A 13,269-nucleotide genomic window follows, 5' to 3' on the forward strand; every position below is an offset into this window, starting at 1 on the left:
CCCCCCCCCCCCCCCCCCACACACCCCATTTTTTGCTCTCCCTCTGTCCATCCTTTCCTCTCCCTCCCCCATGAGAGCGGGCTAACTGTGAAGTGGTGTGATTATCATCGATCTGTCCTAACACAGCCCATTTCCTCAGCTCCAGAGGCTCTGAGCTCCAGCCTGCAAGGCCAAGCCCACACGCTCCTGCCCTTGCCCAGGGACAGAGTCTTTTCTGGGGGAGAACATGTGAGACGTATGGGTGACTGATCCAGAGCTACTGACAGAGATAGTAACTATAAAATCACGATGTTCAGAAATACTTACTGACAATGAGTGAATCTGGTTGAACCAATTTTGTTGTTTTCATGGGTGGGGTCCTCAACAAAGTTGAGCCAGATGAAACAATTGATGACCAAGCATTCTAGTTAGCGCTGCATACAATGGTGGAGTGGCAGGTGGTTAAGTGGAGGACAGGCAGACGGTGTTGTGGTGGAAGTGGAGGTGGAGGCAGGCAAAAGAAAGTAATTATCAAGCCGTACAGGCGTGAGTCCCAGGGGTCAACAAAGTGGTGTGTGTGTGAATGAGAGAGAAACGAAGACAGCATCATTTTAATAGGATAAGCTTTATCTGTGAGTGTACGAGAAGCACCTGCCATATATGCATAAGTATACGGACACACACGCCTGTGACACACCATTTGGTGCGTTTAAGAGCCTGATGGAAGAGGTCTGGCATTGATGCACAGCAGGGGATTAATGAGTGTGATGTTGTATAAGCGGGGGGGTTTCTGCCACAGACACACACACACACACACACACACACACACACACACACACACACACACACACACCACTGCTTCAGTGAACAGTGAGTTGAATGATCCAAGTACAGACAAATGAAAAAAAAAGAAAAAGCATTAGGTAGCAATAAGCTTTTAAAGAACAATTAGGCATCCTATTATTATTAGGCAAAAGAGAAGGAGAGCTAATCATTCACTTGGAGTGCATAGTAGACGTATTCTTCTGCTGCCTTTCAAACACAGATTCTCGAATCATCTGACATCCAGTTTTCTATTCTTGTCTCTTTTCTCTCATTCCCTGTTTTCAGACAGTCACCTTTCCCCTCTCTCTTTCTGTATCTCCTTCACACCTGCTCCCCTCTTGGCCTCCCTTTCTCTCCCTGGGTCCTGTCCTCATCAAGTATATGCTCCCTTATCTCCTCTTCAGTCTTTGTCCCCCCCCCCCCACATACACACATAAAATTCAGCTCTGTAATCACATCATTAACCAGCCTTACTGTATCTGTACCTACTGTATGTGTGAATCACAGTGAACTGCATTTACTGTGCCAAACTCCTTTTTTGACTTGAGCATCAGGGATGGGTTGGTCCTATTTCAATGAGATGAATGATGGAGAGGTGAGTCCATGGTATACTAGTTCAGAGATTAAAGTCTTGCTTTACTTGCACAACTGCAGCATGGGATATGTTTCTTTCAGTGAGGCAAACTGCATAAACTCAGTCCCATTGCTTGCTCAGATTATGACAAAGTATGATTGAAGAATCTTGCCTCTGATGCCAATAAAATGAATGAAACACTTTCACAATAGTACAGCAGTATAATTACACAACTTTAACTGTATTTAGGGCACCTGGATGCACAGTTGGTAGAGGGGGTGCCCATATATAGAGGTTTACTCCTCGACACAGCGGGCCCTTTTTGACTCTGACCTGCAGCCCTTTGCAGCATTTTGTTCCCTCTCTCTCTCCTGTTTCACTTCTTCAACTGTCCTGTCATTAAAGTCCTAAAATAAAAAGTCCCTAAAAATAATCTCCCAAAAACAATAACTGGATTCAGATGTATAACGTATTCTCTGTTCCTATAGCCGCATGATACAGTAAATTGTTTCTGTGCTTACATTGCTGCAACTAACAATTAATTTAATTACTAATTAATTTGACCATTATTGCCTTGATTGATTAATGGGTCCATAAAATCATAAAGTCACTAAATAATAATTTTGTAATCCCAAAGTGACAAATGTAAACAGTTTATCACGTAACACAAAAACAAAATACGCATCATTTCAAATATGAATATAGACATATGCAGCCTATACATGCTGATTAAATGAAATGATTAAAAAGATTTTTACATATGAAGAATTTACATATAGGTATATATCTGTAATTTCATCCATTTGTATTACATAACATGAATTTCATATGCCGCTCCTGTCCAGAACACCTCCATATTGGGAGATTTTCCGATAGACTGAAGGATTATGGCTCCTTTATGAGTTGAGATAATTCTCCTCTTCCTTAGGCTAATATAACAATGAAATTATTAAATGTTATTATTTTAAATATGAAATCACATCCATTAGTAGAAGAAGGAAGGATGGAGAGAAGGGAGGGTGCATGTGGATTTGAAGAGCTGCAAGAAAGACACCACTCACCTTCAAATGACCTTTAGGCTTACAATCTCTCTCTCTCTTTCTGTCTCTCTCTCTCTCTCTTTCTTTCTGTCTTTCCTCTACAGCAATTCTCTGCATTTGTTGTTATCTCTCACTCTTTCACACACACACACACACACACACACACACACACACACACACACACACACACACACACACACACACATATGCTATTAGTCCTTATCTCTTTCACTTTCTTTCTACTTCTATCTCTTCCTCTCACTAACTATCTAATGCACACACACACTTTATCTGGTCCCTATGTGACTGAAAAACGGATGTCACATTGTAGTCTTGAACATGGAGCAAATCACCTGATGCACAACAAAGGAGAAAGACTGTCAGATGAACCAGACCAGGAACCACAACTAGACAACATGGATTTTTCCCCCCAGTGGTAGGACAAACAAATCCCCACATACACAGGTTTCTATTAAAGGGGTCCCTAAGAAATCTCATCACACACACACACACACACACCATCCCCTAGCAGTAGCTCTTAGTGAGGACCCTTGAAGTGGTGGATCAATAATTAGAACAATCCTTATTACACGCTCTCATTTCCCCTTAGAGACTGAAGCTAATGTAGAACAATAGCAGCAGCATACAGTAGAGTGAGGACGCTGTGTCGCCCGTTGGCGGATCCTGCCCGTTTCAGGCCGTGTTTATAACAAGAGTGTGTATTAAAATAGACTGATTATCCTGTGCTATATAGTGTGAATGTGAATGAGAAAATATGATACAGGCCTCACAATAAAAAAACATATTTCAATGTGAAGCAGAGGCCGTAGAAAATGTTCGGTTTGCATTAACAGTAACCTACTGTAATACAGCGCTGATACGTGTATGGTGCAATACATTCTAATAGATAGATGTACTGTAATTACGGTGGAAAACATGCTGCATTGTTTTCCTGTAAATCTGGCCATCTGAATTACATAAAAATCTTAAGGATTATAATCTAATCTAAAACCCCTTCTGACAAATGTGTGTTTTGAGAAATTGAGCTTTATAAATAAAATTGAATAGCCATTTCTCTTGTTCATACTGGCTAATACAGGATCCTTTCTTACCACGCTTACAGTGTAAGTGAGGGGAAACAAAGTTCACAGTCCTCGTTTAGTGCAACAACCTACAGTATTTGAGAGTTTATCTGATCTATCTTCCAAAGTTGGTCTGTTTTGTATAAATGCCATCTAGATAGTGTTTCCGTGCTGAGCTGCAATGAAGGAATGTTAACAAAAGGAGGTAATTTTGTACTAAAATGGCTGTAACTTTGGTGAATTGATATGAATTTACTGTAGTCAGACTGCTGAAGCGACATATCACTGTAACTTCCGCAGTAGCAAGGATTCTCTCTCTGTATATCTGTCAATGTGTTACTACAAACTGGACAATAGCTTATCAGTTGATTAACCTAGCTAACTTAATTGCATAAAGCCTATCCCCACTGGGTTAATAAGAATGCCATAGATGTTGCATCAATTGTCATTATTTCTACAAGCAGACGCTTGGCAGACAACTCAAAGTCCCGCTCACTGGCCATCCAGCCGGTGGCCATCTTGATGGTGAAAACATTTTGCAACACTGGGAGTTGTTCCCAACGCCAATGCAATTAGCTGAGGCATGCATGAGCGCCGAATTCATTAACCTCCATCTTTAATAGGCTGGTGGGGATGGGAGGAGGTGAAGAAGAGGGTGGGGGGAAGGAGGAGCAAAACGCGTGCCGGCTTTGTTTCAGCCAAACCAGAGAAGGATCGGAGAGAAATGAGCAAATAAAATGATAGAAGAAAATAAATATAGGTGAGGAATCTATTAAAATATGTACTGATATTATGGTTTCCCTGTTGCTGCCTGCCTATAACCTGATTGCTCTCCCCCCACACAGTTTACTTTCCCTCTTTGGGCCAGGCAGACTCTTGCCTTCCCACTGTTGAAGGCAGCACAGGGCTGAAATCCAACTTCAACACAGCCATTCGCCTTCCAGCAGTCATTTCAAAGTCTTGCTTTAGATTCACTACATTTATACCTCTAATCACCTCTAGTGATGAGGCTGATAAATGATGATGACATTCATCACTTGTAAGCGGGACATGCCGGTGATCCTTGGAATTTAAAATGAAGTGGCTTGAATTTAGCTTTTTAAGTTTCTTATTTCAAGCTTCCAAAAAAAAAAGGGAACAACTTTTACAACATTCAAGACACAGGTGCACAAAAGCTGGGGAACAGGCACAGGTTTTCCTTGGAAGATGAAACACTATCATATATGACTGTAGAACAAAAAATATAGCGCATGACCCATATAAGCCCTATGAGAGAAACAATAAGTACTATACCAACGCACACTCTGTGTACCAGAACGTTATGTAAAACTGGGTCCTGGCAGTAGGAAACCTATGCTTTACTTAGCTCTCTCGCTCTCTCTCTCTCTCTCTCTCTCTCAGGGAATCCATTGGGGGCTCCTGGCTCTAGATAATGTCATTAGAAGTAAAGCGGCTTGGAGAATCTTTGTAACAGTGTAACAGGGGTTTCCCGTTCAGATGACCACTTCGGCTACTGAGTTCTCACTGTCTCTCTCTCAGGCACACTCACACAACGCATTAAAAAATCATTCGTACAAACACATACACAGACAGACATATAGAGGTGTTCTTTCTCTCTCTCTCTCTGGTTAACACCCCACTATTCCCAGGGTGCTAGTGGTAGGGACTTTATCTCCCTCTGTGCTGCTGTCCTAACAATACACACTACAAATACGTACACACACACAATACACCAAGTTGTTAAGCAGCAGTAGCAGTGATCCCTCCCCAGACACCCTGGACTCCATTAGCTATACACTGAACCAAGTGCCATCTGAAGGAAGCAGCAGGCCCTCACGTCCAACTATTTCTCATCTCCCTCATATGCCCTTTGTTGATCTATTTCTGCATTTGATAGTTAGTATCTATGGCTGTGTCCAAAAATGACTCCATGCTTACTGTTACCCTCCACCCTTTGATTTAAATGTCTGAATTCTGAATTTTCTTCACTGTGTAGTGACCTCAAAGTATGAGGAAATAGTGAACGGGGTGGTGAGTGTCAATGGCCTGCTTACTAAGGTTTAATCTGATAATGACACAAACACAAACAAAACAATGAATATACGCATTATAAACCCTATTTTTTGGTGACCTTTCAGGCACAATCTGTGATCCACACATTGAATGATTGGTGGATGTTTTAATAAATAATTAACACTAAACATTCAAAAGTAATGAACGAACGTTAATTAATAAATTATTAATTACAAGAATTGAAAATGTAAGCTGATTAATGGCCATACAGTAATTGGAGTAAGCATAAATATAGATATTATTACAGCTGCCCTTTCATATGGCTTTTTGTAATTTTGCTTATTTGAAGCTAATGTACTTGCACTTACTTGTTATCTGGAGTTTGTACCTTCAAGGTTGAAAGCACTTAATTGAAAGTTGCTTTGGATGAAGGCGTCAGCTAAATGACATGTAATGTAATACAAATGTAACATAAAAAACTGAAATGGAACTGAATTACTGAAAGGTATTTTAGATGTATACATCTTAAATTTACCTTAAATCTCAGGATATTTTGCAGCATTTGATGACACACAGTAATCCACCTGCTTAGTGAAAAGTGCATAAAAAAATGCACAAATGGGTAAATGTACCATTTACAAGTATTCTCTCCAAAAAAGTTTGTACCTGCTCCACCATCTAAATATAGTTAGTAGAGCAGTGAAATGAGTGAGTCAAAGCAGTTTGTTGCACAATGTGCACCAAGAACACCATTTTAGTTTATCTACATAAGACAGACAGAAAAAAGACTATATAATGAGGCTGAATAAGGGAGTGAAACTGATATTGTCACCTGTGACTGTGATGTTCTTTTATTTCTCATATAGTCTTTCTGCATGTGTCTCTGGCACTCCAACACCTCTCAGTCTGTTACCAACTACTGTATAGTGGGACACAGTGAGACTTGGAAGGCCACCAACAGGGGTCAACCCAGAGCTAGGGCAGCCAAAGTATAAAAACCACGAGTGTGTATCTGTATATGTGTGAGAAAGAAAGTGACCAACAGAATGGCTTAACGTTCACATCACTCAAGTAAACGAATGACAAACAAATTAACTTCAGTTTGTGACATTGAGTCATTAAAAGGTAGCAGCATGAGCCAAACAACAGCGCTAATAATAATGAAAGTCAAAGAGAGATATGTGAATGGACAGAGAGTATCCCGACCAAAAGTGAGGATGACAAATACACAGAAAAACCGATGGACAAAAAGAGATGGAGAAGGGAGTGAGGGAGAGAAGAGTTGATATGTGTAAGGACAGAGGGAAGGACGCAGGGCAGGCCAAAGTGAGAAGGGAAAGTTTATTATACTCATGGATGGTGCTGTGCCTGTGCACAATCCAATCAATACAACCCTCATCCCCTCATCATCTCAGTCTCCTGTTCTCTTCTATGAAACATGACCCTTCATAAGGACTATAAACCTCCTATACAGATCAGCATCTCAGACACATATCATTTTTTACACACACACATGCACACAAGTACAGACAAGAGGAGAAAGTAATGTGCACTAATCAGCATGTATACATTTAAACTGCATAGATTCATAATCACTTCACCTTATGAATGTTTTCTTTTTTTGGTTTAGATTAGTCCACGAGAGCTCGCTTGTTGTTTATGCTGAGATCAAATAACACTGCCAACAGCATAATTCAAAACCAGGCACCCATGGTCGCAAAGTTCCGTAAATGTCCCCGTTATTTAATAGATCTCTCGGGGTCAAATCGCCCCACATTTAATACACAGAATGCAAGAAATGTTTTCTAAAACTAGAATAGTCCAGACAGTGGAGAATATATTTTAACACACAACTGTGGACAGGTGAGCAAGTAAACCTTTGTTTTTGTTCCTGTTTCCATTAGTAGTAACTTATAATTTACTATAATCTTATTAAATACTTCCTTTATTTGCATTAGTTTCCACCACTGCTCTGTCTAAAGTAAAGAGCTGGCATGAAAACAGGGTTCTCCACGAGTTGACATGTAAGAGAGGAGCAAGGGGATGGAGACCCACGTGCATTTCAGTTCCTCCTCCATCATATGGAAAGCTTTGTCATCAATAAATCACTTGTGTATGCATTATACATGGCTGTCTGTGCATCCAAGCATACCCACAGACACACACACATGCACAAGCAGGAGCCCACAAAAACCCACTGAAGCACTTGTACACTTCTAAAACCATGATCAAGCACAAAGAGGAGTTTTTTTGCATCCTGGCCTTTTTTTGTCCCATTTGATAAAATGTGTTCATACAGTATTTGTCATTTAAAAAGACTCAAATGCAAACATGGCCTCACACTCTTCAAAACTCCCAGCATTCATCTAACCTGGAATGCAGCCCACAACAAGGTTAAATCACACATAGGGAGCAATGATTAACACATCGTTTTCGCCACAGGATGATTATAATAACTGAACAGCTCAATTCTCAGTAAAACAAGGAACAATATGTAAATATTCAAGGAAGCCCCGTGTGACGTAGTTTTACTAAACAGACGAACAATATTAGAAAATGTTGAAAGAGTCCGAGACAGGAAAACAAACCACTCCATGTGTCTCTACAGTGTTCGCAGATCATCACGCACAATTACGTGATTTTTTTTTAAACTTTGAGCTATCAAAGGGATGAAGACATCCACACATTATACAGAATTATGCAAACACCTCACATGCACACACATAAAAGAACACGCACAAACACACACATTCTGTGCACAAGGTCAAGGAAAATGGACAAGTGTCAACTAAAAAAAGAGACTCCACGTGTTTTACGTAGATATGAGCATAAGTGCATGTATGTGTGATGAGACAACCTCCAAGCCCAGTTGATATAGGTAGTCAAGCTGACACACAATCACACACACACACACACACACACACACACACACACACACACACACGCTCCAATGAAGCTAGCTGAGCGGAGCAGATGAAGCCAACCAGCCAGCCCTTGTCTGTTACCTTTCTCTTTTGTTCCCGGGACGCTGCTCTCCTGCTCTTCCTCCGCTTCTCCTTCTCGTCCTCTAACGCATTCACATCCACTTCCCCCCGATTCTTCTTCAATTGGGAGGCCGCGTGAGCCATGATAGGCAATAAAAAAAAACGAAGAAGCACCACACACTACACACGCGTGCCTCACCTGAAATCCCAGAGAAGTTCAGGGGCTGTAATTGACAAAACCGGGATCTCAGAGGAAAAAATCGGGGTAGAAAAGGAAAGGGGGGGAAAGGGAAGAAAAATGCCCTCCTTGAAAAGGAGAATGGAGAAGAGTAGGGTATCTTTTACATTTGTATGTATATCCTGTGTGTCCTTTCTTTTGGTTGTTGCTTTGGTCTGCTCTCTCCTTCTCTCTCTCGATCTTTTTTCTTTTTCAAAGTGATAGAAAGACAGGAGAGAAGAGACAGCAGCTTTTCCTCATCTTCATCTCCTCCTCGTGTGTCATCCACTGGCAGTGTGAGGGGAGCGCGTCCAGAAGAGGTGAGGACAAACCGGATGGAGAGAAAAGAGACACGAGCATCACCAGAACAGAGGTGGAGGGAGGGAGGAGAGAGAAAGAGAGAGAGAGAATAGAGGTGGGAGGGAGGGGAACGGTTACTATGGCAACCACGCTCTGTTTCAGTCCGTCCTCTTAAATGTTTATCTCTCTTCTTCTTTCTCTCTGTTCTGGTCCCTGCAGCTGTACATTGCCTGGTGCTCCAATATTCAGACGTGTGTTTGTGTGTGTGTGTGTGTGTGTGTGTGTCTGAGTGATTGAGAGTGTGTGTGTGTTTGAGTGAGAGTGTGTGTGTGTGTGTGTGTGTTTGTGTGAGTGTGTGTGTAAAAGAGAGAGAGATAAAGAGAACTACAATGCATGAATAAAGAGAAAAATTGTGTGCATTAAGGAAGCTAAGGCACCGGTTAGGAAAGAACAGAGAATGGTGGCAGGGAGCAACAGCAAAAGGGGTGAGTATGTGTATGTGCATGTGTGTGTGTTTGTTTTTGTATAGCCCCCACTATCACACACACACACACACACACACACACACACATTACCAGCTGGAGGTGGCTGAGCGATGGGGAGAACATGCAAAGGACACTGGTGAAGGCAAAGAAGGAGGGAGGGGAGACTGGACAATCCTAATGGTGATAACAGTGCATAAAAATCACACACACACACACACACACATACACACACACACACACACACACACACACAAGAGGTGGCTATGACCGATGATATCCAATATTGCCAGTTTAATTGTTTAAAATATGTTCTATGCTTTTGCAGATGCAATGAATGGGTGACTGAATGAATGGTAAACCAAACCAAAAACCAACCCGGTCAATGAACCAAACAGAAATGATTAAATTAATTAATAATTTAACACACAGTCCTGTGCTTCTCTAACCTCAGTGTGGTCATCCCACCATCTGGGTTCATTGACAATGTGATTGAGAGGTCAAACAGAGGACCAGGGAAGCTTTTGTTTCACCAAATCACTGAGGTCTTTGGTGCAAACAGAAGACCAAAAAGGAGGAGGAGGAGGAGGAGAGAGAGACAGGAGAGATCTACACAGAGAGGACAAGACAAAAAAAGATCCTGTTTGATGAAGAGGGAGGAAAGAAAAACACCAGATGTCTTATTTAGGATGTCCTTCACATTAGCCCACGTCAGACATGGCAGCTCAGACGGAGCATGTGGCGGCCATCTTTATGTTTCTTTCCCAGCCTGCCTGCATGTCAGAGGCACCTATTAGCCTGGCTGGGTCCTGTGGATACATAGAGGCTGCCTCATCACATGCCTGTTTGATATCTGCAAAATCTACTGCGACTCTAACAGTCCATATGGACTACATTGGAACCATATAGAGAAAAGCTGAGATTGAGAGGAGATGATCGGTCACTGCTGCTACAGAAAGAAGAACAACCCTCCAGGGACAGATGACAGGTTTAGCCGGTGGACACCAGTCGTGTAACAATGTGAGCGTGAAATTCCCTTTTCTCTTCCTCAAATATATTCAACCTCCCCATTTCATTTTGCTTTCTTTTCAACCCCAAACACACCACCGGCATGAGGGGGGATGAAGCTGACTTACAGCCCCCATCATGCATCAGGGGGTGTCACATTAATGCCAAATTATCATGCGGTTGCTAGGAGAGGGCCAATGGGGTGGCTTCAGGGAGGACAGGATGGAAGGATAAGGAGCGTGGAGAGCTAAGAAGAGGGATTGGGAAGGGAGGGAGCAGGGGGTGTCTGTGTGCAAGTGTATGTAGATGCAAGGAGAAGACAGGGCATATGTGCACAATGGTAAACAAACCGCTATTGTGAAAAGAAAAGAAAAACCTTTGTCCGAGCAGAGATTTGCAAATAGGAATTGTGCTGAGGAACAGGAAAGTACTTTCCTTTAATTGAGAAACACAAATTGCCCACAGCTGGATAAAGATTTGGGGGGAAAAAACAGCACAAAAACCTAGACTATAATTTAATATAGCTGCCGGTTCTACCGCCTTTCAAAAAATGTATTCATTGTTAAAACTCCACTCACAGTCTGAAAGCCAAAAGAAGACCCCCTTCTCCCATAGCCAGACTCGTAGTAAAAGGCACTGCCAAGGTGTCCTATATTTCAAGCGCCATCATTTAGCAAGCAAAGAAAAAGCACGGCTACTCCAATAGAGCAGAGTTGGCTAGTGGACAGTGAACTCTAAAAGTGGATGTTTAATGGATAGATCCCACCATTGTCCAGGCACTTTGCCATACACATACAGTCAGAATAGAACAACCACTACACCACAATAATAATGATGCATAAAACGTGTCACAGAAATACTAGTCACATCATTTTACATCAGAGTGCATTTTTAGGGTGTTTACTTTCATTTAGTAGTAGTAGTAGTAGCTATTAGTAAAGCTGAAATGATAACTTAATCAAATAGATGATTCATCCGCAACAATTTCGATGTTTTGATAATGTGATTTTTTTTCTGACATTTTATAGATCAATCAGTCAATGGAGAAATGAATCATCTGAATAATCAATAAGGAAAAAAAAAATTGTGAATTGTAAATAAATATGACAAATATCATCAGTCTTAGTAGTATTGTTAGTAACAGCACTCATAGTATGTTTATTCTATCATCCCTCATTCAGGAATTTGTTTAGAAATGAAAGAATTTAAATTGAAGTGTACATCTCATACTGAATATTCAAGCAAAGCCAAACATTTTAAATCCTCATATGTCTTCAGATGCCCTTGAGACCATGTTGCTGTTAGGTCAGTCTCTTATGTGTGTTGACTTGCCTTCTCCTAGGGTCTGTGTATCTCACTGCTGCAACTCCCGTGGGTGCAACAAGACCAATCACAGCATCAATCTCATTGGCCTTTCTGACCTCTGCAACCACAACAGTGGTGTCCATATACACTAATGAAAACAAGCCAAGCAATGGCAGCATCTGGAGAGCTTGAGCCGGACAGGTCACTGTATAACCAACAAACAGGTAATTGCCCAGCGTGCTTTCATTAAGGCGTTGCAGGAGGTTTTGACAGAACTAGTTTTTTTAAAGGAGCTGCTGGAAGAAACTGAGTGACCCGCTTTCATCTCAATTTAACTGCCATTTTCTTGCCCGTGAGATACTGCGCAATATATCAATATCATATTGGTATTGGCATATGAGAATAGATGTCATCTTAAATTTTGGACAAAAAGTAGGTCAAAAATATGGGGATATTTGATTTTCACCATATCGCCCAGCCTTACATCAAAATTAACCAAATATTACTTCCCTGATCTACATTACTTGATTAATATTAAATAATTGGCATGCATGCACAAACATAGTCATTGTGGTGCAGGAACTGCAGTTCGTTAATGGACAAAGTCAAAAACTGCAATGCATGTGCTGTGATATATATATCTGTGTTGAGGTTTTGAAAAAGGGAACATAATGAACACGCTGTCCTCTGTGGTCCATGTGGACTGCACTCATTATCTGTACTCTGCTGCCCTCTAGTGCTCAACAGCATCAACAGTCCAAAAATGTCCTGAAAGTGCAGTTAGCCCGATGCACTACATTTATTGTTGAAGCCGTTGTCATTAGAAAGATAAGCAACACACATTTTTGAACCTTAACTAAATCAACACAAATTCAAGTAACATAAGTTAAAATGTAAACATGTTAAAAATGTATAACAAAGGAATGAATTTCACTGGTCACCAACCAATACCTTCACTAATAAAAGGATTTCTATTTTCAAGAGTTAAGATTTTGTATTTTGCCTCTTAGCTCAAAGCTTTTACATCTAGAACACCAGATCCATAACAGCTCCATTTCACAGAAAACCAAGTCTTTGTCTTGACTGACTGGACTGTAAATGCCTCCGGGAAGAAGAAAAAAGTTGGCAGAGGAAGGAGGGTATGAAAGGTGCGAGGTCAAATGGCAAGTGGTTTTGGACTAACAGGAATAGATCTACCCACACAGGAAACTCCCCCTACACCACCTACACTTGGCCTGAAGGCTAATGCATCAACATGGGGGGATGTGGTGAGAAGAGGGGGTGGGGGTTGGAAGTACCATATTGTAAAACCACAGTGCACAAATAGGGAAGTAAGCGCAAAATCTGGATGGAGTAAATGCATATAAGAAAGAAGAGGCAAAATACACCAGCAGAAACTATTGAAAATCCAGCAAAGAAAGCATAGATGATACAAATTAATCCCCAAGCAATATGTATTA

The 13,269-nt window shown here is 41.2% G+C and overlaps 1 protein-coding gene across 27 annotated transcripts in view; it reads right to left on the bottom strand.

The window, feature by feature from the left end:
• ank3a (ankyrin 3a) overlaps positions 1-13,269 on the bottom strand; it is a 124,912-nt gene that overhangs the window by 85,343 nt on the left and 26,300 nt on the right. For 9 of the 27 annotated variants that reach the window (XM_034898726.1, XM_034898718.1, XM_034898713.1 and 6 more), the window contains exon 1: positions 8,519-9,023. The exons of 2 other annotated variants lie outside the window; for them this stretch is intronic. In XM_034898726.1, coding sequence (XP_034754617.1) covers positions 8,519-8,641 — 123 coding nt within the window. In that variant the 5' untranslated portion in view covers positions 8,642-9,023. Of the gene's footprint in view, positions 1-8,518; positions 9,032-13,269 lie in introns of those variants that run through there. 16 more of the 27 variants (XR_004660198.1, XM_034898721.1, XM_034898711.1 and 13 more) reach the window with 9 other exon arrangements.

This window comes from Etheostoma cragini, chromosome 17 (assembly GCF_013103735.1).
Source record: "Etheostoma cragini isolate CJK2018 chromosome 17, CSU_Ecrag_1.0, whole genome shotgun sequence".
In the NCBI taxonomy this organism is placed as follows: Eukaryota; Metazoa; Chordata; class Actinopteri; order Perciformes; family Percidae; genus Etheostoma; species Etheostoma cragini.